Source organism: Poecilia formosa, unplaced genomic scaffold (genome assembly GCF_000485575.1).
Source record: "Poecilia formosa unplaced genomic scaffold, Poecilia_formosa-5.1.2 Scaffold139, whole genome shotgun sequence".
NCBI lineage: Eukaryota > Metazoa > Chordata > Actinopteri > Cyprinodontiformes > Poeciliidae > Poecilia > Poecilia formosa.
The window spans coordinates 524,178-550,576 of record NW_006800078.1 but is presented as its reverse complement, the minus strand read 5'-3'; the positions used below and the strand labels follow the sequence as shown (position 1 = coordinate 550,576).

The 26,399-nt window shown below is 41.9% G+C and overlaps 3 protein-coding genes across 7 annotated transcripts in view; 1 reads left to right on the top strand and 2 right to left on the bottom strand.

Annotated features, from left to right (window-relative positions):
* Positions 1 to 3,895, bottom strand: part of LOC103145302 (juxtaposed with another zinc finger protein 1) — a 36,242-nt gene extending 32,347 nt beyond the window's left edge. Inside the window, exon 1 of the mRNA XM_016676697.1 lies at positions 3,775 to 3,895. The gene's annotated coding sequence lies outside the window, so the exon portion shown is untranslated. The remainder of the gene's footprint in view (positions 1 to 3,774) is intronic.
* The window catches only part of LOC103145256 (cyclic AMP-responsive element-binding protein 5), an 18,137-nt gene extending 5,282 nt beyond the window's left edge, over positions 1 to 12,855 (top strand). For 2 of the 5 annotated variants that reach the window (XM_007562622.2, XM_007562623.2), the window contains exons 4-11: positions 117 to 226; positions 561 to 805; positions 5,632 to 5,758; positions 6,055 to 6,126; positions 9,873 to 10,268; positions 10,381 to 10,662; positions 10,824 to 10,932; positions 11,570 to 12,855. In XM_007562622.2, coding sequence (XP_007562684.1) covers positions 117 to 226; positions 561 to 805; positions 5,632 to 5,758; positions 6,055 to 6,126; positions 9,873 to 10,268; positions 10,381 to 10,662; positions 10,824 to 10,932; positions 11,570 to 11,706 — 1,478 coding nt within the window. In that variant the 3' untranslated portion in view covers positions 11,707 to 12,855. Of the gene's footprint in view, positions 1 to 116; positions 227 to 560; positions 806 to 5,631; positions 5,759 to 6,054; positions 6,127 to 9,872; positions 10,269 to 10,380; positions 10,663 to 10,823; positions 10,933 to 11,553 lie in introns of all 5 variants that reach the window. The other 3 variants (XM_007562624.2, XM_016676696.1, XM_016676695.1) reach the window with 3 other exon arrangements.
* Positions 12,856 to 13,246: 391 nt separating this feature from the next.
* On the bottom strand, positions 13,247 to 17,438 carry tril (TLR4 interactor with leucine-rich repeats). The gene has a single exon (XM_007562621.2). It carries the CDS (start codon positions 17,085 to 17,087, stop codon positions 14,607 to 14,609), a length of 2,481 nt encoding a protein of 826 aa, XP_007562683.1. The 5' UTR covers positions 17,088 to 17,438; the 3' UTR covers positions 13,247 to 14,606.
* Positions 17,439 to 26,399: the final 8,961 nt, after the last annotated feature.

Below are 26,399 nucleotides of genomic sequence, written 5' to 3'. Positions count from 1 at the left end.
GCCAGAAGCTGGGCGGCGAGGGATGAATTTATGTTAAAAAAATTTAAATCCGTCTCTTGTTTTTTTTATTTTTTATTTTTTTTTTTTTAACATCTGATTGCGTGTGATGTTTTCAGACCAGACTCCGACCCCAACGCGATTTCTGCAGAACTGTGAAGAGGTTGGTCTGTTCAAGGAGATCGAGGAGGAGTTTCTCCAAGCCCAGGAAGAGGAGAATAACAAACAGGTACATAAACAAAGGATTTGCTTCTTCTCACTCTTTGAAAACAAATGTCCCATCGACATGCGAGACACAGTGCAGACCTGTGCGAGTTTGCTTGTGGAGTCTGTGACGGTGTGCGCCTTGAACGGCGGTTGTTTGTTTGCGAGGGGTGACGACGGGAGTCAGACCCAATTAGTCGACTGCAGATATCCGACCTGCTGCGGGAAAGACAAACCAGGCGATCACATTCTCCCCTCTAAACAGCCAGCCCTCAAACGCAAAGGCGCACACCTTGACGCTGGCTCAGAGTTCCGAAAAGATCCGAGCCAGTCTGTTGCTTCTACTTCGTCCTCTGCAGATGCTGTCTCATAATGGGCCGACTTGTATGAATCAGCAACATCTAAAACCCCAGCTGCAGCTTCAGCACCCTCCCCAGCCGCCGCTCAGTCATCCCCAGGCCCCGCTGCATCATCCCCAGGGCCATGGCCCAATGATGGCACCGAGCTGCAGCCTGGCCGCCCAGCAAGCACTGTCCTGCTCCTCCGGCGCCTCGCAATCTGGATCGGTGATCACCCAGGCTCCCTCCACCTTAACACATTCAGGGTGAGTATAGCTTTACTTTGCTTTATATATAGACACACAGACGCTTGTATTCCAAATGACATATCAGTATCATATTTATTTGCAGCGTCTCGCAAAGGTTTTCATGAACGTTTTCACATTATGTCACCTTGCAACCACAAACTTGAATTTATGCCGTTTGGGCTAAATGTAGTAAATCAGCACAACTTTAGAAAGGGCTTACAGGGCAGTAGCCCAGGATGCTGAGCTTTGAGGACCTCCGACTCCCCAAAAATGTGCTTTTTGGTGTTGTGTATGTTTTACAAACTTTCCACATCACATTAAACACATGGGCTCATTTTGCATGTGGTGTTTAGATTTTTATTAAATTAAACAGCTGCCAAATATTCGAAAATTATGAAGTGATAGCACATTTTTTTGGAACCAATGGGGCCAGACGTTTTAATCCAACCGTCCACCAATTTGTACCTGCCAATGGGTTGATCTACCTAACAATGTTCCTTAATTTGCATGAGAAAAAGTTTATTTTTTTATTTATTATTTTTTTAAAAGAAAGGGCTCTAAAAGTGGCCCCAACCCAGGGCCCCTTATTCTTCTAATTCCGCCAAAGGATGTAAGGCATAACTGTAAAGTAAAAGAAAATTATACATGGTTTCATAAAATATTTACAAATAAAAATCTGACTAGCATTCAGTACCCGCTTACTCCAATCCCCCTAAATTAAATAAAATCCAGCCATTTTGTCTCAAAGGTCACCTAATTAGTAAATATAACCCCCCAGTGCAGTGTTAATTGAACTCAATATTAACTACAAATATTCAAATCTTGTCTTTATTAAAAAATAAATATTAAGAAGGCCATTGTTGAAAGAAATTCCTGATAAGTCCTATTTAAAGTTTGGCTCTACCCAAACAGCTGACATGTGAATGAAGGTGCTCAGGTGAGACCAAAACTAAACTTTCCGGCTTACATGCAAAACATGTATAGTGGAAAACTAACTTTGTACCCCAATACTCTAATCCCTTTAATGAACAAATGGCTGTGCCAGTGTCATGTTATGGAAAGGAAATGAGTCAAAGTGAACAGAAAGACAAGAGACAAATACAAAAACCTAGTGAAATCAGTTTGTGGTTAGAATGTGACAAAATTTGGAAAAACTTATGATGCATATGCATACTTTGCAAGGCATTGTACTTTACTGTCTGCATAGCACTGTGCACAACACTTTTTTTCTTCTTCTTGTGTTCCTTGTTTTTGACATATTATAACTCATTCTGTCGGGGCAGCGGCTGGCGTTTTCCTCTGCATAATTCATTACCTCATTAATGAAGTGAGAGCAAGGAAGAAAAAGATCAAACATTTCATTCCAAGGGAACAAAGTGCAGATGGAGAACCGCTGCAGCATAACGCCCACTCAGTCCTGTTGACTCTACCCGCCCCAGTGCCCGACTAACCGCCTCTATTGTGTCTGTAAAAACTCAGAATCAGACTGGAGTCTCTCAGCGCCCGGGCAGCTTCCTTGGCTCCCTGGTTATCACCCAGTTCAGCTGACAGATTAGAGGAGGTTCCTGTCTTTCATCCGACCAGCTCCCAACAGCTGCTCCCACTCTGCCAGACAGTTTGGCTCTAGATTTGTTAACTCAGGAGAAACTCAATCTTTGGGATTTCTGAGAACACAGGCACTCACTACGCTATGGACGCAAAGGTAGATTTGTAAGAACAACGAAACGGAGAGGAAATAAACATATCGGTTCTACCCGAAGAAAATCATGTCCACATGTCCAGCGTTAGCCAAGTTGTGACAAATTAGTTAAACTTTAAAGTTACATGTTTTGAAATATTTGATCAGATTACAACCACAAATTTGAATGCAGTTACTTAACTTTTCCTTGAAACACTGTGGGGACGGCATAAATCTGTGGATTACGCTGTTTGGATTTCAAATAGTTTTTCTGCATTATTTAACAGTATTTTTTTTAATTGCTTCAGTTGGTGAATTTGCGATATGTTATCAATCAATCAGTCTGTACTTCTGCAACAGATTTCTAAATATGTTGTGTACTGCATAATGTGAGACAATTCAGTACCATATGACGCACAATAATTCTACAAAGTAAAGTTACCAAGATAAGAAGATGCAATACAAAACAATACTCCACTATATTATATACTATGCTCTAAAATACCATGTGATAAAATATGAAACAGTCATGAGATATAAAGTCATACCGAAATGTATCATATGAGACAATGTCATAGAATACAATATGACATGATTTGATTCGAGTACACAGTGGACCCCCCGCTTATTTGTGGCTCAGTATTCGCAGATGCACCTTTTCGTGTGTGTTTTTTCAGCGGGACGTAACTTCAAATTAAAAATCACCTTTGTGCAGATTCTTCTGAAAAAAAAAAAAAAGGAAGCAGCTTGGGAAGTTGAGGTACCTTGGCACGACGTTACTTGACGTGCGTTTGGCTGCTGTTTGTAAAGCAGTCAATCCAGGAGCAGGATTTCATTTTCTTGACGCTGATTGGTTGTTACTCAAAGAGCGAAGATAAGGATGACTGTTGTGAGCTCGTGCAGTAGTGCTAAGACAGTTTCCGTTGTGCATATAAATGAATGTCAAAGGTGCTTTTGTTGTTTGAACTGTCAAAACAGGCTCTTGCAAGCATTTTTTAGAGGGAGTGTCAACTATTTGCAGATTTTAGCGAGTCAGATGGGGTTGTGATTCCTAACGGACACGAATACCAGAGACCCTCTGTGTATGAAGGTACATTTTGCTGTCTCTTTGCTGTTTTAGGCTTGTTGCTGTCCAAATAGCTGACACAAAGCAAAAGATCAGCAAATGAATCAACTTTTAAATCAAACCTGTCCCCACCAGTACAGGGGATTGCATCATTTGGATTTGTGAGATATATTTTTCCATCACAAAAAACATAGAGGCTAAATGAAAAGTGCTATAAGCATGCATGCAGATCAGCAGTCTTACCTTATAATCTCAATAATCTTGTAGGTCCTGGAAAAAAAAAACAAAAAACAGTGGTACTATCTCTAGAAAATAAAGCAGTTGTCTCTGAACTTAAAAATGTGCCTCACATTCTAAAAGATGCTATTTAGGCTAAGCAGTTAGAATCCCAGGAGTTTTGAAAAAATACAGACATTTTGGTCTTTACATTCTAAAATAATTTTTTTGAAAACCTAAAATTATGTACTTGTTATTATAATTCAATTTTCCTAAACTGGGAAAAGAGGAAAAGAGAAGCAAACAAGCGTCGGACTCGCAGGGAAACACAGGACATTGTTTGTCTTTCATCCCAAGTGTCCGTTTGACATTTAGGTCTTCCTATCTCCTGACCTACATATCTGACTGGATCACACGAGGAACATAAACAAAACATCTGCTACATCTCTGCTGATGATTAGCTGAGTCAGTAGAATGAGCCTCAAACATCTGCCGTGGCTCAGGCAGGCCATGACAGGACAATACGGAGAGAGAGAGCAGACAAGTCAGTCACGACGCAGTAAATCAGTGCCACTCAATCCAGACGTTGCGTTAGTCAGTGAAACCAATAAAGTGTTACCGAATGTTGCCTGTACTATAATTCCGACTGTTTCCAGCGATGTTTACGAACCGTTACCATGGCAACCGGGTTTCTGAGCGTCTGACGACAGGCCGCGTAAAGCTGTTTTGGGTTCGCCTGCACTTGGCTCTATGTTGAAGGAGACGTAAATTCCCCCGATTCAACTATGACATCCTTGCCGATGACATCAGAGCAGCCGCGGAGACCCACGCTATCCGACTGGCCCTCAGCCAGAACGGTTAGGTCAGCAGCACATGACACCCAACGCTCTGCATCCCTGCTGTGATCCCCGAGCCTCCATGCTCTCTTTCAGTCTGCCACTTCTTTCAGTATACTGTGTTTTCTTTAGTGTGTTTCTCCTTGCTTTCCCATTTTGAATTCTTATTATTCAGTTTGTTGGTTCACAGTGCCACATTTCATCTATAGACCCGTATGTTGAAGGACGTTTATCTCTCGGCTGCTTGAAAGTTATTTTCATATGTTGAATGGCAGAGTCTATGTCTGCCTTGTGTTCTTTCTATTTTTCCAAAAAGTTTTCTGGGGATAAAAAAATGTAAGAAAAATTATCTAAAACAAAGTTTTTGTTTATGTTTTTCCCTAAGAATAGAATAGAATAGAATAGAATAGAATAGAATAGAATAGAATATTTTGTCTTGCAAAAAAATAAAACAGAAAGCTTCCTGAAGTTAAAATTCAAACTTGAAAAGTTAGGGGCAACAACTAATCAAACACAGAAATAGGGATATGCTTTGAAAATAACCTTTTAAAACCATTTATGAAAATGCTATAGATTTATTTGAAATATGAGAGGTTTTTTAAAAGGGTTCATGTCTTTTTTTATTACACTGCTTCCTCAGCATACATTTCCTATTTGTTTTTGGGGGTTTTTATCTTTGCAAATATGGTATTTGTGCAGCACAAGGAATGTTTTTTTTAAGTGCTTAGAAATAAAGACGAACTTTCCAAAAATATGGAAAAAATTATCAAGATCTAACATCTCCGCTGTTGTTGCTCATCAACGTCTGGCTATTAAAGATGGGATCTCTCCTTTGATCATCTCTTATCAAATAGAATAACCGACGTCGTCATAAAGGCCTTATCCTGCCGTGAACATTTGTTCAAGTTTTGCTAAACAGGTAGCTCCAATGTGGACACGACCATAAAAGTGTCAACTTGTGCCTCTTTCTGAACCGGGGTCGATGAAACGTTAGCTGAGCAGAGCTTCCTGGGCTGACCTGTTTTTCTTTCTGTGTGACCGACCACAGGCCGGCTCCCGGGGCGCTGTCCTGCCTCCTTCAAATGCGGAACAGACACAGACAACCTCTGCCAGCCTCATTACCTGGCACCTTGCCAGACCCCGCCATGCAAGGGGCATCTGCTCAGCACATGACCGTAAGTGTCGGAGGCTTTGTTGTCGTGCTCACATTCACACAGTTTCGCCTGTGCATGATCGATTGTTTATAAGTGACGGGGCGTCTACTTGTATAAGCGGGTCGTCCTCGCTGAATTATACATATTTGCTGTCGTCTTTGAAATTTTTGACGTTCGGATGTATTTGTCGAAAGAGTCGGATATTAAACGGATGTGACAAAGACGGGAGGCCTTTCTGTTTTTTAATAATGACGTGATATTGTGTTGTTTTCTTAGAGCTGCAAAAAATATTTGTGTCAATATTTTGTCTTCATCAGATAGAAAAGCAGATGTCTTGTGCAATGGGCATACCAGCTCCTGTTCAAAACCCGTCCTGTTGTTCTCCTCAGGTACCACTAAATCTTTTTGACTACTACAAAATCATCAGTGTTTATAAAAAAAATAAGATATCAGCTAATACATCTTTATGCACTCTAGTAGAATTAGATTGTAAACTTAGCATACAATATTTTACAGCATACATTCTCACTTGGTTTAATGATACAATACAAAAATTACATTACGCAATGTGATACGATACTGGAAATACAATACAGTATAATGCAACATATGTAACAGTGAGATCTGATATATATAGTATAATGTGATCCAATATGATCTGTTGAATCAGAATTAGCATTATTAGCTATGCTTGTGCACACAAACAAGGAACTTGACTTTGGTTTCACTTTGCTCTCAACGTACAGACATTTAAGTACAAATACGTAAAAATTATGTAACAAGACGCAATATGATATGAAGTTTTGTTTTCCGTGACTGACCACAGACCGTTTTGACGCACTTTTGTGGGCAGTGCTGTAAATCTCGACGTACCACAAGTCACAGTTTATGGCACATTCCTCCAAGGGTGAAACTCAGATCTTGAAATTACACTCGGTTTTTAGAAGACAGAAAACAAATCGAGTTTGATCACTGCCATAAACATGTGCCTGCAGTTCATGAAGACTGGCTACATCTGGCTGCTTTCATAAGATACAAACTGCCATTTGACATGAGTCACTATCCCACTATCCTTTCTGGGAAATTTGAATTTCCCAGAACAGACTTTGGTATTCTGTTCTCAGAAAACTAGGTTGACCGTTGACCGTGAGTTTCATACAATGAAGCCAGTTACCTTAACTTGTCAGTATAGATGAGAACTACCAAGATTTACCTAGCAGTAGCAACACGCAAGCAGTCGCTTTCTTGGTCACAGTCAAAAGTTAGCTTTAGGTCACTTATATACCAAACATTTGAGCTAATTTCCTTAATTACAGATATCTGTATGATAAAGGGAACAAAAAGACATTTAGCAACCATGTCTCTAGGTATCACATGTCTGTTGCTTAACATCCAGAAGCTGCTGGATATATTTTTGTAGCTCAATAGTCATCCAGCAGCTCCCATCATTCCATAGTCACCTGATGTGATAGTTGTCGTGAAAAGTGTTGTCACTGCAGCTCGCCCCAGCACTGGTGGAAAGTTCAGGAAAAAGTCAAGGAATCTCACCTTTCACAGTCACATCTGGCTTTTAATGTCTGTACACAATCCAGAATACCCAGAAGGTTGAGAATCCTTAAAATACCTGTTAAAAGTGGGATAAAAAAATTAATTATCTGGAGACCCAAGAGCTGAATCCAAAACCAAACCTCTCTGAATCTACAATGTGTTGGAACCCATAGCCTTAGCTGTGAACATCCGCGATGATTCGGATGTCAAAAGCTGGGCAATACTCACGCAGCGGCTTGAAGGCAAAGATGAGAAGAAGCAAAGGCTACAAGTCTTTTGTAGCCTTTGAAGATCCATTCTTTTGGCCATAAAGTAAATCCATCCTGCAAGCGGCGACAAAGAGTGGCGACTTATCCTAGAAGACGGTGACTCATTTATATATTTCTCCATGCTTTCGCTCTTTGTTTTGGGAAAGTTACATTAAGTACATGCAGCTGGAATCTATTTACGAATTAGGCCTACCTACTAATTAGGTGACTTCTAAAGGCTCTTTGGCTCCTTTAACTTTACAGTGATCCGCTGCTTAATGTCGCCTTATCACATAAATCTGTGATGATGCATATTGAAGCTTGTGGTAGTAACATGAAAAAAAATGAGGAAAAGTTAAAGCAGTAGCAACATTTTTGCAAGGCTTCGCACTGTTTCGCCCAGGCCAGCCCGTATGAACTCTTAGCTGCTCCCCGTTTGTATCATCACAGCTGAAACAAAGTCAGTTGTCTCTTCCGGATCCTCAGCACAGCACGTTGAGCTACAATCAAGTGTTATCAGGCGCTATTCATTCCCAGGTGTGAAACGGGACACTGCCTCTTTAAAACCACAGGAGGTGCATTAACATGCCTCTGTTGTACAGTAACAGTGCACTCAGCTGAAGTGGAAAAACAAACATTTGACAAGTGGATCAGTGTTTCATGTAAAGTTTTATGTCTTCATTCACCGATCCCTCTAGACAGAAATATCAAAGTGGTGTGTCATCTAGGCCAAGAAGACCCATGATGTAATCAGCAGCCCCAGCGTCATGGTGTTTGTATGTAGTAAACAGAGCTGAAATACTCATGCCCCGTCCTGCTACGTGTGTGTATGTGTGTGTTTGTTTGACTGGCGGCCTGGCTGGCTGGTAAAGTTGGCACGGACACTTCGGTGACCTCATCCTTGGCAGCGACTAAATGTGCCCTTTTTTTTTTCTTCTTTTTTTTTTGTAGCTGAATGGTGAAGAGAGACAGACACAGAGAAAGAGAGAGCGAGAAAGAAAGAGAGAGAGGGATAAAGACTGCCTCTTCTCTTAAAGAAATATTGTGTAACAGCAAGCAGATAGTGATATTGGGAGTTGGGAGGGAGGTGATGTCATGCTCCAAACATGACCTCTCCCTATCTCGCTGAGTGTGGGAGAAAGGTGAGATGAGGTTTAATTTAGCTCGTACAGTCGCTTTAGTCAGATGATACACGGGAATAATAAAGTGTGAAGGGATCAAGCTGCAGATGGCACCATTTTGGATGAGAACACATTATCCCTCCTATCGGCGTTTGTCAACGCCGTTGGAGATCGATAGAAGAAACTCCAATTATGGACAAGATCTAATGGTTGTTTTTCGTAAAGACCTTTAGTCTATTTTCAGATACTTCAAAAAGATATATAAAAAAAATACCTGTGTTTCGTTTGGATTCAGTGTGTACCGCTGATCACTAATGCGTTCACACTAAATCAAGAGCGTCCTACAGATTTAACGATGACCTACAGACTTAGGGTAAATTTGAAATATCAAATTTTTGTGTAGGCAATTAACGTTTGCAAAAATATCAAAATAAATAAATCATTTATTCATTGTTATTATTTATGCTGTTGTTGTTTTTTTGTGGCACGTGACAGCAAGTCACGTCAAAGTAAATAAGAAGAATAGAAAGGCCAGTTTAAAAAAAATAATAATTTGCACAAGACGAAAGAACTGTGTCATCAGTATAACTATGGGATTTACAATTGTGTTATTAAGATGCAATGTTAATGATAAAAATTGTGAGATGAATTGGTCCAAGGTCAAAACCATAGGGAACACCGTTGGGAACATACTTTAACCAAGAAGGTTTTTGTTTTTTTTTCCCCCAGCAATATTAATTTTCTTTAGCTACTTTTAGGTGAGACATAACTATGTATAACTAATTACATGAACTAATTATTAACTCACAGTATATATATTATTTATTTATTTATTTTTATTTTTTTGGGAGGGGGTGAATAAAACTCATAAAAAAGGTCTGATCAACAAATGATAAAAATTGTGGCTGAAATTTTCTAATGAAAACACACATATTCACATTCAGCTTGTTTCAAGTTTAACTAAGCAGTAAGTAAAATTATTTGCACATATACACAACTGATATGAAATGCTAACCAAATGAACCAATGATACCCTTACTTAGCCTTACCTTTACCCTTATCGTGCTATGCTATGCTGACACTCTGTCTGCACCAATGAAGATTCGCTCACCTCACCAACATGTCCTGTTTGGCATGACTGAGAGCACCTTGACATTTTTTATTTTTTTTATCAAGCCTGATGGCTTATTCTTTGATTAATTCTATTCCTATGCTCAGAGACCCAAACAGACGATGGGGCATCATTACTCTCATCAACACCCGGGAATGCTCGCCATCAACAATCCTGTGACACCCATGGGTCACATGATGGAGATGATGTCGCAGCGCCACCACGCCCCTCCACTTCAGCAACAGCAACACCACCATCCTCATCATCCCCACCTCCCTCATCACCATCATCATCACCAACCCAATCAACCGCCACAGCTTGCAGCTCTGCCCCACACCTACCAGCAGCGATGCCACGCTCCACCTCCACAGCACCTACGAAGCACTCAGAGCCTCCAGCTTCACCAGTCAGGGAACGCAGCACACTCTCATTCTCATCAGTCACCACCATCACGCCTGCACCAGAACTCCCCACCTGCACCCCCACTATCCGCCCCACCACAGGTGCAATGCGTTAACACAAAGTACACAGTCTCTGTTGGTGTTGCATTTGTGCTTTCAAGCAAAGTGATGCTACTTTTCAATGTTTTTTTTTTCTTGTTTTTTTTTCCTTCAGTTATCACCAGTTGCACAACAGATGCAACCATCCCACTCTCAGCATGCAGCACAGGCAAGCTGTAGCGGCAGCAGCAGCAGCGGGGGCAGCGGTGGAGGGGGAGGAGGAGGAGGCGGCAGCCGTCGAAGAAGATCGGCTGAGCAGGACCCCGACGAGCGCAGGCAAAAGTTCCTGGAGCGCAATCGGGCCGCAGCAACCCGCTGCCGACAAAAGAGGAAACTGTGGGTGTCGTCACTGGAGAAGAAGGCAGAAGAGCTTACGCACACAAACCTACAGCTGCAGGTGGGCAACGCTTTGCGTTTTGCGAGGCTCTACGACTGAAAGAATGCAGACTTGAAGAATAAACTTCAAAGTATTTGATTGGGATTTAATGTGATAGGTGATATCCGGGTAAGCATATTCCTACAAAGCATCACACTTATCAGATCTATCTGCATCCCCAGAACGAGGTGACGTCACTGAGGTCAGAGGTTGGCCAGTTGAAGCAGATCCTGCTCACCCACAAGGACTGTCCTGTCACTGCTCGGCAGAGGGAGGCGCAGGGGTACCCCAGTGAGTAAAACCCCTTAACCCTGCACCTCTGTCTAGACAGCACAGCAGCTTTCCCAGATCGTCATCAATGACCGTTGAGGTTATTGTTCAGGCACATTGTTCCTTCATAGTGCTAACAGACGAATGCCACATGACTGCATGTTGTTTCGCTATAATAAAGCACTCTTCTGTTCACTCAGAGACCTTAAACTGTGTCCCGCAGCACTTTGGAATAAAATCAGCTTCTAACCCCACGTTCTCCAAATATTAGCGATGCACTTTTTGTTCCTCAGGAGAGCCGATCAAACACTTAGGACGATCCGTCATCTTTACATTTCAACGAACCGTACATGTTGCACTCCAGGCAGGCTAAAGTGTATGTCCAACATAAACTTTAACTGACTGTCATGACGAAAGATTTACAAGCGGCTGTTATGCAATGATAGCCTGTGTTATATGCATATATTTCTATTCTTGTCTTTTTACCTGTATGTACAGTATTCAGTTGTTAAAAGAATAAAAAACAGATGTTTTCATATGACCTGAGCTCTAGTGGGTTTTTATTTGTCTGTTAAAACATAGAAAGCTCAAAAAGCTCAATCCGGCAGCGGACAACCCTAACGTTATCGGTGACTTTGACAGATGTCTCTGTGTCCAGCTGCAGGGGTGAGTCCAGAAGGGAGTCCCACCCCTGCAGACCCTGAGACTCAGCCACACGCCATCCAGCACAACAGCGTTTCCACCTCCTCGACAGTCGGATGTGACAACGGGCACGGCCCCCTCTCTGGACTCTAAACCCCCCTTGCTACAGATAATAGCGCTGAACTCGACGAGTGGATTCATAAATCCACAAGGACTCAAAGCTGTTTTACCGGCATCATCAGCAGCCCTTTTTTTTAATATCAGGTGCTAAAGCAAGCCTTGTTTGCAAAACTCTGGTGTCAACTTTGACTCTTGTGTTGATGAGGAAAATATCTGGGGCTGTTTACATGAATCCAACCTGCACTTCTAACTCACGGGTGATCCAAACACAGACAATCTCTGCATGTTTTGCACTAACTTTAATAAAACAATTCCTGAGCGGTACGGTGCCTGCAAAACTATTCGTATGTTTATGTACACAGGTTGGAGAAAGAAAATATTTTACAAAAAATAAAATAAAATAAAAAAATAGAGTAACCTGGGTTCAATTTAATCTAAAACAAAAAAATTATGGGACTTCTTTTTGTAAAGGTGCATCCCCTCCAAACACACCATTTCTAAAAACATGGTGGTGGCAGCATCATCTTGTGGGGATGTTTCTCTTCAGCAGGAACAAGGAAACTGGACAGAGTCGGTGGAAATGTGGAGGGAGCAAAACAAGCCAACGGTGAATGAAAACCTGCTTGAGACTTACCCCATGAGAGACTTAAAGCCATAACTGCAGAAAAAGGACAGCTAAATGCATTCTCTCCCCTTCCTCGGTATATTTCAACACTGCTTTGTGTTGTTCTGTCTCATAAAATGCAATGAAAGTGTACTGAAATGTGAAAATTTCAAGGAGTATGAGTACATCTTGCAGGGCTCTGTATAGTTTTTATATGTAACTAACTTTGCAGCTGCTGGTTGCACATCTTATGCCTTTTGTTTTGAAGCAAAAAAAGAATCATTTCAATGAATAATACAACTGTATTTGTGTATTAATAAGTAAACCACTTCTTCACAAAATGTTATTTTAAACATTGCAAATGTGTTCTTGTAAATAAAGTCATTCAAAGCAGAAATCTGTGTTCCAGAGCCATTGAAATAGAAAGAAAGATTGTAAACTGGCTTTCTTGAATGTCACTTTTTTTTACATAATGAAATCGTCACCTAAGTAACTAAAAAGTGCACTTTATGTCTAAATCCCACTCAGATGATTTACGTTTCAACCTTATATTTTGTACTGTAAATATATGGAATGTGGCTGTAAATCTAATGCTAAAATAATAATTATATATAATAATAAAATAATAATATATACACACATATATATAATAACTCTCACACACACACACACACACACACATATATATATATGTGTGTGTGTGTGTGTGTGTGTGTGTGTGTGTGTGTGTGTGTGTGTGTGTGTGTGTGAGAGTTATTATGTGTGTATATATATATATGTGTGTGTGTGTGTGTGTGTGTGTGTGTGTGTGTGTGTGTGTGTGTGTTATTCTGTTATGTTCACGTGGTTTTGTTTGGGGGAAGAATTTGCATGAGGAACTGTGCGGTCCACTCTGCCCCCTAGCGTCCGTTTGGATGTAACGGTTTTGTGACCACAGTAACCGAAAGAAACTGAAGAAGCACTGTTAGGTTTTTTTCCCAGCATGCACTCAAATATTTCTTAACATATTGTTGCACAAACATTTTAAAGTGGTGTTTTCCCTTTTGTTCAAATGGCACGTCATTTATATTCAAGTATGTACACGTAAGTGTTCAAAACTTTATTTCAAACAAACAAATCTTTCATGTAAAACATTGAAAATGAGTAAAGATAAACTTGAATAATCGACTCTTTGACCTTCTGGTGGTCTTAAAATACTTCTTTGTCTACAGATTTTTGCCTGTTGGGACTAAATGCTGGAGGCACTCCACCCTGTTGACTCAAACAAAGACACTAACCATTGCCAGACTTCTCCAACATTAACACTGTTAGAGCCTCACACACAATTCAGGTTTTCATTTAAACCTTTAGATTTATTGTTCCACCTTCTGAAATACAAACGGTGGTCTACATTTAAGCTCTGAGTGACAGACGTTTAAAATATTAATAGTTTTCAGCAGTATCATCAACATGAATGGACTTTGAAGCCTAAACGTTACAGTATGACATTACATGAAAAATAATAATAAAAAAAGAGAGACTGCAGAGTCCAGATATCAAATCAGTCCTCTTCTAACGTGTGTTTCACCTGTCCCGTGTGGGTACGGAAATTTACACTTCTTTTTTGCTTTGCCAAATAAATCGATACATATAGACACAAGGTATATCATACATAATTAAATTGTCCACAAATGCTTCCATTACAATTCAGGCACAGTGTTGGAGACATTTGCTCCCAGCAACTAGTTTACGCGCAATCTGGAGGTGTATGCACTTGTCCACACAGGAAACCCAGTATGCATACTGATCTCCTTGTGCTTTTTTGTATTTTGTTTTCTGCGTAGTATTAAAAGACATTGTTATTTTTACAAAACGTATAAAACATAATACAAATAGTAGGTAATTTCTCTGCCAACCAGCAGCCCTCATCACATACTGTACAAATATTAGACAATACCATGTCTGTGAACTGTGTATTAGCACCATCGCTGAAATCAGTGGTACAACATCCAATATGTGCACACATCCACTCATAAAAAAATCACACATGCTGAGACATTCTCAGGTGCAAGGAAATGAAAGAGGAAAAGGACTCATTAAGGAAAAAGGAAGTCTGAGAAAATGGACTTCCTCTGGAGTCTGAAATGATCATTATGAGCTCAGCTGTGCTACAGCTGAAGGAAATTGTTCTCGGTAAATAGAGTCAACCAAAAACAAATGTTCATGGCCTGGTTTTGCAGGGTGTATACAGTGAAAAATTTTTTTTGTTTGTTTGTATTTTTTTAAAGAATTCAACTTGGTCAACATCAAATATTTCTTTCTATACCGTGCATTTCCATGTATTTTTGTGTTAGTCAGAGAATCTCTGCATATTGCTGTCTCTGCGAACACCACAGCTGTCTAAAAAGCGGTCACAAGGGAACTCAATGAGGTCCCCTTCCTCTAGGGGAGCAAGCCGAGCTGACCGACTGCTCTGGTAGCTGGTGAAGTCCGTGGAGACGGAGGTCGCTGCCACCGTGGGACGGAACGGTCTCCTGGTGGAGTACATGTGGCGCACGTGGACGGCTGACTTCCTCTTCTGCAGCCTCTTTCTGAGGCTCCGCCCAAGCCAGATGCCACTGATGACCAGCAGCAGCAAAGCATTTCCCACCAGTGTCACCACTGTCACCAGCTGGAGGTCAGACGTTAGAGAAGTACTGCCCTGACGGGTGGCCGCCTCCGGGAGGGTGACCAGTCCTGCACAGTGGTCACGGGGTGCCACGTGGCACACAAATCCACCAACTACTCCTTCCACGCAGACCACATAGGTCACCCCCGAGGTGAGTTCGCGGAGGGTCACAGAGCGAGAATCTCTTCCGGCGTAGACGTAGCGAGGGAAACGGTCCGGGTTGCCGAACCGGTCAAACAGAATCCGGTAGTGGACTTCGTGTAGGCCCGGTCTTGGTCCTGGTGAGTAGCGATGATGATCTCTGCTTGTCCAGTAAACGGTGACAGTGCTGGATGTCACCTGATCAACTGAAACATTGGTGATGAAATGTCGGTTGAACACACAAGGATCTGAGATAATCGGCGGTGCCTCGTCTCGATCTGACCTCAGGAGATCAAACTTTTCTCCTGGCTGGACAGGCTCGCTGGTGCTGAGCCATGTGTTTGTTGGATGACTTGGTCTGGACGTGACTAATGGACCGATCTTAGGGATAACATTTGACCTGTGGCTTCCTTTGGTACGTCTACCAGCTGCCTCTGTAGCAGGTCGTGACTCTTTCTTTGTTTTCTTTCCTTTCAGGATAGAAGGTTCTGCTGCCTCCAGACCACCTTGGTCTCCTTGGATTTCTACCTCTTCCTGGCCACCTCTTTTCCTTTTCTCCCATTCTCTCCTCATCACTGTCCCGCCTCTGTTAAGCTGTCTTAAACCTTCTCTTTCTCCTAATTCGGTTTTATTTCTGTCACCTAGCTCCATCCAATTCTCCTCACCTTTCCCCTCTCGATCTAACTTTGTTCCATCTTTTCCATCCAGTTTCTTACGTACGCCTCGTCCCCGACTGTCCTCAGGCCCAGATCCACTCTGACAGGAATGGTTCCAGTTCCCGAGGGGGTGCAGCTGGGAGCTGTTCACATAGTCCAGATATTTCCCCCTCAGAGTTTCCGGGTAATGGCATTGCACAAACACAGTCAAAAGCTTTCGCTGAGATTGAGCAGCAGTCATCCATCTTTTCAAATCCTCAAGGCGACAGTCGCAGGTCCAGTTGTTGCCGTGAAGATCGATGTTCTGAAGAACGGCGTTGAAGGCAAAGATCTCACCTGACAGACTGGTGAGAAAGTTGTTCTTCAACCTCAGCAACTTTAAGTGTTTAAGTCTGGAAAAGGCGGAGGGGTCCACGTTGACAAGCCGGTTGTGACTGAAGTCCAGCACCTCAACCCTCTCCAAAGGGTCGAGCCATCCAGCGTTAATTTCCTCCAGCTCATTGCCATCAATCAGAAACTCCCTGAGGCTAGACAGTCCCCTCACTGCGCCTCTGTCCACGCGAGAAATCCTGTTGTTACTGAGGGAAAGCTTGGACAGCTTCTTCAGGTTTTGGAAGACGTGGTTTCCGATGTGCCGGATTTCATTTTCGGACAGCAGCAAAACGGTCAGAGATCTGAGGTGGGAGAAACTCAGAACATTAGTGAGGGCCGACAGCTTGTTGTGGGCCAGGTTCAGAAAGCGCAGGTTGGTCAGTTTCAAGAAAGCGTTTCTGTGGATGTGATGCAGTTTGTTGTGCTCCAGGTGAAGGTACTGAAGGTTGGCCAAACTTGTGAAAACAGAGTCCTGCAGAACCTCTAATGAGTTACCATCCAGGCGCAGTTTAACAAGATTATCCAAGTTCAAGAAGTTCTCCGGTAGGATTTTCTTAATGGCGTTGTCATTCCCATAGAAAGTAGACAGTTTATGCAAAGACTGCAAACTCCCAGCAGGTAAAGCTGTTAAAAGATTATGCCCCAGGTAAAGCTCCTCTAGCCTGGACAGTTTCTCGAATGCTTTTGGGTGAATGGCTGCTATTTGATTGTACTGCAAATTCAGCCTTACGAGCTTACAGTACCGTGCGAAATCTGAAGCGGAGACGTTCGTGATGAAGTTGCCCCCAAGGCTCAAGATCAGCGCATCATCTGACACCCGCGCGCCTGCTTTGGGCACAGCGCGCAAGCCGCGGTTGGCGCACACGAGGTGCAGCGCATGCACGCAGTCGCAGCGCTCGGGACAAAAATCCGACACCGGGGAAGAAGATGAAAACCCGCCGAGCGACAGCAGGAAAATGCATATTCCTACCAAGGAGGAGCCGCTGGTATCCATCTCCACATTCGTTGTTCAGGTGTAGGCGCCCCGCTCCTCTGTCATGCCGCGGAGCGACTCCTCCATGACTCACGCCGTGATCCGAAAAGCGGCGCACACCTCAGGAGCATTGCAATTCCATTAGTCCAACGTGCTCTGGTGCTGCTCACCTCCCGAATGCATCCTCCGTCCCCCCAAGTGGTCATCTGCTGCGAATTACAGAGCACGCGCACACACACACACAGATACGCACACACACACGCTGAAGAAGTCCCTCCCCTGCAACTCTGCGACCCTACCGGAGCCAGATGTGCACGCCTCGTCTCTATACGCACGAGATTCAGCACCCCGCGCGCGTCCCCAGAAAGAGCGGAAGACCCTCTGACCGACTTTTGAGCGCGCGCGCCCCCGCACACACTGAGGGGTGATCCAAAGCGGACGCTGGAAGATTTCCTTCACACGGAACCCCAGGAGAACCCCCCTGAATTTATTTATTTATTTATTTATTTATTTATTTATTTATTTATTTATTTATTTATTTTAATTCTCCAAACTGATCCCTGTTTTTTTTGTTTTTTTTTAACACTTAACACTAGTAAAACAATCCTAGCATCAGTTGAGCGTGAGGTGTGTCTTTCAGTCCCCCAGGATACACCCAGCAGAAAACCTTCAATAAGAGTCCACTCATTTAGTCTGCATGCGCGCGGTACAGTAACTATCATCTCAAAGTCTGTAATGTGATTTACATTCTCTCATTAAAGCGTCTGTTTGTTGGGGGAGTTTGGGGAGGAGGGGGGCATAGGGAGCACAGATGGTTCGCATTTGTTTTGAAGAATTAAGAAGGGCGTGTTGCTAGACTACTGGAAAGACTTACCGAATGTGAATTAGAGAGACGCAGGGAGCCTAAATACAGTCTGAGGGGGGTGGATGAATGTTTAGTCCATAATTTTACAGACAGAGAGGAATGACTCAGCCTGTGCATTAGTTTTCGGAACCAGATGTTTAGCTCGCAATGACAAGATATCTGGACTTTTATGATAAACATGGGAGTCAGTGGCTTGGAGAAATGATGCTGACTGGCTCCTCCAGCTCTCGACGTTTTTGTCACATCCTAACCCAAAAACGTCAATGTAGCACATCGAAACTTTACACTATCTCAAAGGAGTGCAAGGAATCAGTTAGTTACCAAGACAATTGTGATTTTCAATGAAGACGGAAAGATAAAAAAAAAAAAAAAGATGTAAAATCCAGTATATGTTTGGGTTTCAGGGCTCAAAGGATCAAAAAAGGTTTGATGCATTTTCTTGTAAAGTTAACAACAGTAGCTTCACAAGAGTCTGAGTTGGCCCCACCAAAGTAGTTTAAATTTAGATTCGAGGGAAAAAAAACCCAGAAACTACGTATATTAATTTGCAATAACTCAGTGCAATAGTAAGTCTATGTTTCCATCTAATGTGTTGATAAAAATGCTCACATCATAGATATTTAACAGATACTATTAAGTTTATATAGTGATGCTAAGAGTAAATAATCCAAGCTAAAAAAAACAACAACATATACTTGACTTATTTATGTAGTTACTATTAGTTGATATTATTTAGTTTATAAAATAAATAACTCAGCAGTTCTTATTACCCACACACTGTTTCAACTGCAGGTTTGCTGTTGAGTTTCCCAGGTTTCATATTTATATCTGGGACCCTGAGAACAAAAAAGCATCTGAAAGCTGTATCAAACTAAACTAAACAAAAAAAAAAAATGTTCAAGCTCATGCAACACATTTCCAGATCCTGCTTCCACCACCATCCAGATACAAGTGATGCAATGATTTCCAGAGCCAATGTGTTTGGTTTACTGTTGCTGATTTTTTACTTTTTTTTTGTTGCATTCCCAGCACATGTTGAAAACATTCCGTGGCCAGCAGTATTCCCATGCATAGCTTCTGCTACACATCACCAGACATTATAGACTTGTGAGTGTCTGTGAGAAACAGATAGAAATACAAACCCAAGGGGAAGCCCACCCTCTCCTCCCCCCCCCTTTTTTTTTTCCTGGAGGTCATTTCCTGTTTGACCATATCCATGGTATACTGCTCTGGATGTCTTCTACTCTTTCTCACTCTCGCTCTCTCTGCGTGTATCTGTCTGAGCGTCTGTCAGGTCCATTTTGGTCTTGCTCCCTTAGGGGACACCACAAGCACATTGAGAGCACAGTTGGACCCAGATTCGGCAGGTCCGGTGTTCACTTGTTTTTACGGAAGCTGCCTGAATTGCCCCCAGGATTCAGAGAAACAAACAAAAGTTTCGTCTTCGTCCCGCTTCTTAGTTCAAGATCAGAAGTAACTCCCGCATCTACAGAGGAACAAAAGGAGCACGATGCATTATTGAAGGAGTTCCGTTGATAAAGTAACCGGAGGTAAAGTGGAAGAGCGGCGTTAGGCTGATCCAGACAGCAGATTGGCTGTCTGGGCTGACCCAGATTCACAAACACACTGAAGAAAAAAAAAAGAGAGAGAGACTCCACTGAGAGGAGTGTGGTGAACAACTCTCAAAACTGTGTTTGGCTAATACGCAGCAAAAGTATTCATACCTTTTGAATCACAAACATTAACGTATTTGTTGCAATTTTATGGCACAGACCAGCACAAAGTAAAGGTGTAAGAGCACACGCAAATCTGGACGGTGTGTGGCGCAGCTGGAAACTCAAGAAGAAACTTTTTAACCTACACGCAAAAGTCTAAATGTGGTAGAAAACCTATGTGTTTCTGATACAACTTTGCACGAATGTACATACCCGACAGTTATTAAGTTGTAATTTATATTGCTGGATCCAACTTTTCTGTGTCAGTGCCGGGTTTCACCCCGGGGGGATTCAGGTGCTGAAACGTTGTAATATTAATAGGAACTAAAGGGATTTTCAAGCAATCTCTAAGCTCCCAGAGTTAGAAAGATCAGTTGACTCAGACCTATTGAAGAAGCAGATGGTTGGGGCAGGAAGAGGAAGTTTAAGTTTCAGTCACACAAGCTCATATTTTTCCTTCACATTAAACTTTGTCAAACTTTTATCCAAGGGAATATTACTCTTACAAGGGGGGGAGATGTTGTTTTACTGGTTATTCTTGGAGACAGTATGGTGTGTTTTTTAGAGCTTGGTGATGCATTACAACAACAACAACAACAACAACAAAAAAATCAAAACACAGAACTGAGTTAGTGTTTTTGGTCATTTATCTACATGTTTGTTTTCAGTTCAGCAACAGCTGATAACCTATGGGACAAACAGTATCTCTCAAAAATAGTCATGCCCAGTGATCTTTTTCAAATTATGTCGCGTCGCAGCCCCAAAGTTCAATGTAATTCATTGAAATTCTATGTGATAAATCCACACAAAGCAGTGTATAATGACGTGGATACAAAGAATAAATGTGTATTTTTTAAAATTACAAATAAAATGTGAAAATTGTGGAGCGCATTTGTATTCGGCCTGCCTGAGTCAACATTTCGTCGAACCTTTTGCTGTAATTACACAAAGTCTTTTCAAAGATTTTCAATTTGATTTTAATATGGGTTGTTCTATCCAGCACAATCCCAATGAAAACACTGGAGTTTTGTGATTGTAACATAAATAATTAGGGGAGAGTGGGGGGGGGTGGATCTAGGGGTATAAACACTTCTGGCAAAGCAAAGTGTTGCAAACTGATGAGATGACAGTAAGAAAGATGCTGGAACAAGTTGGGACATGCGCACAGGAGTTTGTGCCAAAAAAAAAAAAAAAAGAAGGTATGTATTATATTTCTCTATTTCTGGTGCTTCAATCTTGCAATCAAAGAAGACAAAACTTGATCATTTAGTTAACGCCATCCAGGAAGTTATGATCGGTGTGGATTGTTGCAACCTAAATAACAGAGAACGACAGAGGATGACTGCTTTCTGCAACCACAAATTAAAATCATGTCAACATTCTGTCACTGTTGCTTCAGCAATACGAATGAGCCGACGCCTTGTGAGGCTTTTAGACCACTGACGCTTCAACTTCTTCTTTGATTTTCATGCACACAAAATGGCTTCTTTGTTCTGGTGCCTGAGTATTATAAATAGAACCTTCTGACAAAGTGTTACAGGTCAGTGACAGTGCTTAAGTTTGGATTTTCTGAGTCTAGTTGAGGATAATTTAGTCAGTTTAAGACAGAATTTTACATCTAAAATATTTTTACCTTTGCACAGAATATTGTTTTGTAAAACATAAATTAGTAGATAAAGAGGAGCGCGATGGCTACAAGAAGGTGTCTACATTTTTATCGTTTTTCTGAGGTATTACTGAACAATCAGCAGCCAAAATCAATGTTTGGCACTGAGAATGAAAATGACGATAAAGTCCGAGAAGCTGTGACAAAAATTACAAAAAAATTACACTTGTTTGTTTGGAGATTGCATTACAAGACACGTGATTTTTGTACAGGGACCGAAAATCTTTTTGAGAATAAGTGCTACAGTTCCACGTTTAGCTTTAACTATCGGATGTCAGTCTCTGCTGAGACGGTGCACAGCAGAGGTTTCCAGATAGACGCGGAAACAGATGGCATTTTCTTTCATCTGGAGAAAGCACATGTGGGAGATTCCAGGCAGATTCATCGTCTGCTACCATAATGATTCATTGGGCACTTCAAAATCCACACAAACCATCACGAGAGCCTGCTGTTCTTGGTTTCATCTCACTGTGCTAACACGTGCAAAACAACAAATCTCCAGTTCAACGTTCAAAAAGCAGCACGGCCTCATAATCTCACGAAATAGAAGCCTGTGAAGCTTCACGAAGCCTCAAAAAGTGGATGTGATGCTGACAGCGCAATGGCGGTTCTTTTAAAAATTTCATATAAAACAAAACAAAAAAGTTCATTTACATAACCTTCGACTTTACGCCTGCTGAAAATCAGATCACCTCCTTTTGACTTTGCTATTATTAGCCCTTCAGCTATAAACTGGAATTTATTCCCCAGAGGGCTAAAACCTTTGTAGGTCACTCCACACATTATATTCATTTTCAGCCTAAATATAAACAGAGAATTACCACACATGCACTAATAATGGTGGGTAGCACAACCAAGATGATGATTTGTATTGTATTTTACACATGTACAGTAGTAGAAGAGCAAATAGCAGATGGAGAAAATATTACACCTTTAATATGCACAGCATTTATTTCTGATATTTAAATTCTTCTTGGATCTTCGTCAGGTCAAACTCTTATACCCGGCTTCTTGGGTTTTGAAGTTTTTCATTTTTTGCACATTTTGTTTCACAGTCAAAAACATACATGCGCCGCCGCTAACGTCTGGGTAAATGTCTTGCAAAACATTTTTGGAACCTTTGTGGTGCTTCTATTATTACACTGGTTAGATATTTGACCATCGACAAGAGGAAGTTGCGGAGCTTATTTAAATCAGTTGGTTTTCTGATACATGGTTTATAGCATTTCTCTGTGGTTAAGGTTAAGGTCTGGGTAATTTCAGGAGCTTATCTGCTTTCTCCATTTGAATAACACTGTGCGCCTGACGTTGGTTTTGCGATTGTTGTCCTTTTGGAGCCTCCAGCTGTTTCCATGTTTTGACTATGAAGCCATTAGGTTGATCCACAGGTGAATCATATGGAGGCGGTCCTTTATCCTCATTATTGTGTTCCACTGAAAGACCAAATAACACCAATGGCAGATAAACAGATCCTCAGCATGATGCCACCACCACCATGCTTGACAACCGGGACGATGTTCTTTGGCTTTAAATTCTCACCTTATCTCCTGAAAGGTATACTTGTTGCCAGTGTGGCCAAATAGCTCAATCTAGACTTACCATAAGCTCTCTCTCAGATTGCTTCAGCTTCTTTATGTGAGCAGCTACACATTTTTGTCAACCTGTGAAAAATTGTTTTTGTTCAGCCACTGATGATCCCATTTTGGGGTTAAATGGTTGGAACTTTGACAGCGTTCAAAATAAATAAATAATATGATGAGTCACCATTTAAACTATATTTGGAGGCGTATGGTGCATTACTCAGAGTGAGTGGCACAGTGAAAATATCGCAGGACCTCTAGATTATTCAAGTTCATCTGCCCCCTTTGTGACCTCCGATGAGCAGGAAAGAGTTGAAACAAATTTCCTATTCCCTTATCTCTTACAATGCCAGAAAAGATATGTGGCTGAATTTTTGCATGCATATATTTGTGCATTTATCAATATAACATAAACCATTCTAGGCTAAAACATACATGCAAGGATTGAAGCAGCAAAAGGAGGAGAGAAAAGGTTCAAAAGGAGAGGACCTGAAGTTTACATGAGCAACAGCTGCTGCAGTCATTAAGTGCTTCTGCCTTAGCTGGGCTGAAGCTAAGGCTTCCAAAGCTGAGATGGAGTATTACTGTGTGTGTGAGTGTTTGTTGTTGGACAGATATGTGTGTTTATGGATGGTGAAAGAGATTTTCCTCAGAGAAGATAACACAACCATCAGGATGTATCACGCGCATGCCAAAATGTTTGATAAATGATGGACTGAGAGTGAGAGGAACACCTGGGCCCCATGCCTGCGGCCATCTACATTCCCATTGCTCCCCCTGCTCTGCTATCCCCCCCCACTTCCCACCCCCAGCTGGTTCCCATCACAGACAGGAGGAAAAGAGGCCAGCACAGACGGAAAAGGACAAAATGACAATGCTCTTGCCCTTATCAAAACAACGAAAGTATCTTCACCAAGGTCAGTGAAGATTCTTTAAAGATGCTGAATGCACTGCGCCATGCAACATGGGAATTGGGATTTCTATTTAGGAAAATCTCCAGTGTCTGCTGCCTGACCTCCTGGGGTCGCGTTTGGTTACAGAGGCCAACGTGTTGAACGACCAGATGAGGGGAGGGCAAACCTTTACAGCTTTGGTCAGCGCGGGGAGAGCAAAGAATGGAGGGAACGGAGCAGGGAGGACGGGAGGTAGTCCACATCTGGAATAAATTACAGAGCATGCAAAGGCCTCGTTGAAAGGAGAGAGCGGAGGGGGAGATAAAGGAAAAAGTAGTGTAGTATAGTGGATCGTGTGTGTGGATTGAAAGGCAAGACGCTTTGAACTCAGAGCCCTGATAGAAAGTGTATGAATAGCCATAATCAGTCTCAATCACTTAATGACACTGGCATGGCAGATTGCACTGACATGTTAAGCCCGCTGAGCCGCTCACAAGATAACCCTCAGGATCTTAAACACTCAGAGCAGCGCGAGATATGCATGCACACACAACGGGATAAAAGCGATCCCAAAAGCGCCCATATGGACATGATCTCGGGATTAGCGTCGCTCGGCCTAAGTCGGTGTGGTACAAGCAACAAACAAGAGCGCAGAAAAAAATGTGGCCTTTATGACTCATTAAAGCACAGTCGTCAGTGGGTAATTTAGGTTGAGACATCTGAGCAGCAGCTGTCTGAGTATGATGGTGTGCTGTGTCGCCCTCTGCAGACACATGAAGGGATCATCCTTTCAGTTCTGCCACTTGAAGATTTCTCTTTTCTCTTTACAGGTAAGACTAATGTCATGTGTCAGGCAGTTTACCGTTGATCTCCAGATTGTTTCTTGCGTCAAACGTAGTTGCGCTTTACTTTGCACATTAGTTTGCAAGGAAAAACTGGATAATCGGAAAACGTGGCACACTAAGGACTACCAGCATTATTTGCACCAGCTTATCCTTTGTGCTGTCAACTTTTTGGACTGTGGGACTGTTTAGTTGGGACAGTATCAACGCTGCATGACACTAAGGCAATCAACATGTGGTTCTGGTGAGGTGTTAAGGAAGCTCGGGTCATGCCTTTGGGTGCCTCTATGTGCCTATGTGCCTCTGGACAATACTCCATTAATTCCCTACGGGGTTCAGGTCACGCAATGTTTCTGGCCCTGGAAGAGCAGTAATTCCATAACCTTTAAAGCAGGTGCTAATATTTTTGGCAGTGTGGGTAGATATCACATCCTGCTGGAAAACTGAATCAACATCTCCGTGAAGCATGTCGGCAGAAGGAAAAAGGAAGTGGTCTAAAATTTCCCGGTAAACTGACTTGCTAAGTTTTGTAACTGACTGGATGTAGCGTCTCCTCAATTGGGCTCATACATCTCTTTACTCTTCAGCCAGACTGTGACACCTGGGTTTTCCAATGAATTAAATCATTTACTTTAATATGAAAAAGTACTTTGAACCATGAACAACATCCCAGTATTTTTCTCTTTTGTGTAGGTAAGATGTTGCTGCTTCAGTTGGGACTTAATGACGAGAATGTGACAGTAGTCGCCCATGTGTTTGATACTTGTTCTCATCATGGCTTAAATTTTGTGAATTTCACCCAAATAGATTGTTCTTCATGATTCTGACCATCAACTATGGTTGTGGTAAAAAAACAAAAAAAACAAAAAACAAAAAAAAAACCCATCCTAGATTTGACAAGGGTCTAATCTCTCATTCTATACCCTGCCATCAAAAGGAGCTCATTCTGAAACCACTACAGAAAAATCAAGCAAGGAGTTGAGAGGCCTCCTTCTTAGGTTGATGGGGGACCCCAGAGTAGACACAGACTTACCAGATGGTTGAGGGCAAGGTATATTATACCTCGTGGCTTGGGAATACTTTGGGATGCCCAAGAATGAGGTGGAGAATGCCGCTAGCGAGAGTCCTACCAGGGGTTCGCTAGATGAGCAGAAGATTACAGCTACGTTGTTCCCAGTAGATTGTGATTGTGGTGCGAGACTACATTACGTCTTTTGAGCATCAAATGCTCATGAAACACATCTGGCTTTTTTCACATCTGTGACGTGAAACGGTATGGACAGTAATGGACCATTTCCAAGAAACAAAATCTCAACTATCAGGCACCATCACAGACATTTCATTAGATTAACTTTTTTCTTTTAATGAGAACTATTTGTGGAAAAAAGAAATCAAAAACGCAACACAATTGCATTGGGGATGACATAAAGCGAGTTTATACTCTGAGTATAAACTCAGAGTATAAACTCTGAGTTTAAACTCTGAGTTTATACTCAGATAATCTCAGAAGTTATAAACTCAGAAGTTTATAAGAGTATAAACTTCTGAGTTTATACTCATGACTTCTGAGTATAAACTCAAAAGTCATGCGCACTAAGAACGTTTTGCTTCCAAGTGGTTGGGTTTCCTGCAAGTCCTCCCAGCTTTGCAATAACCAAAGAGAACCTGCAGATGTCACTGTAACACCCAATCTGTAGCAGGTATGTTTCCATGGGTTCGTAAGTGACAGAGAGGGCCTGTGATATAAATAACCACAGGTTTCGTTTTAAAGC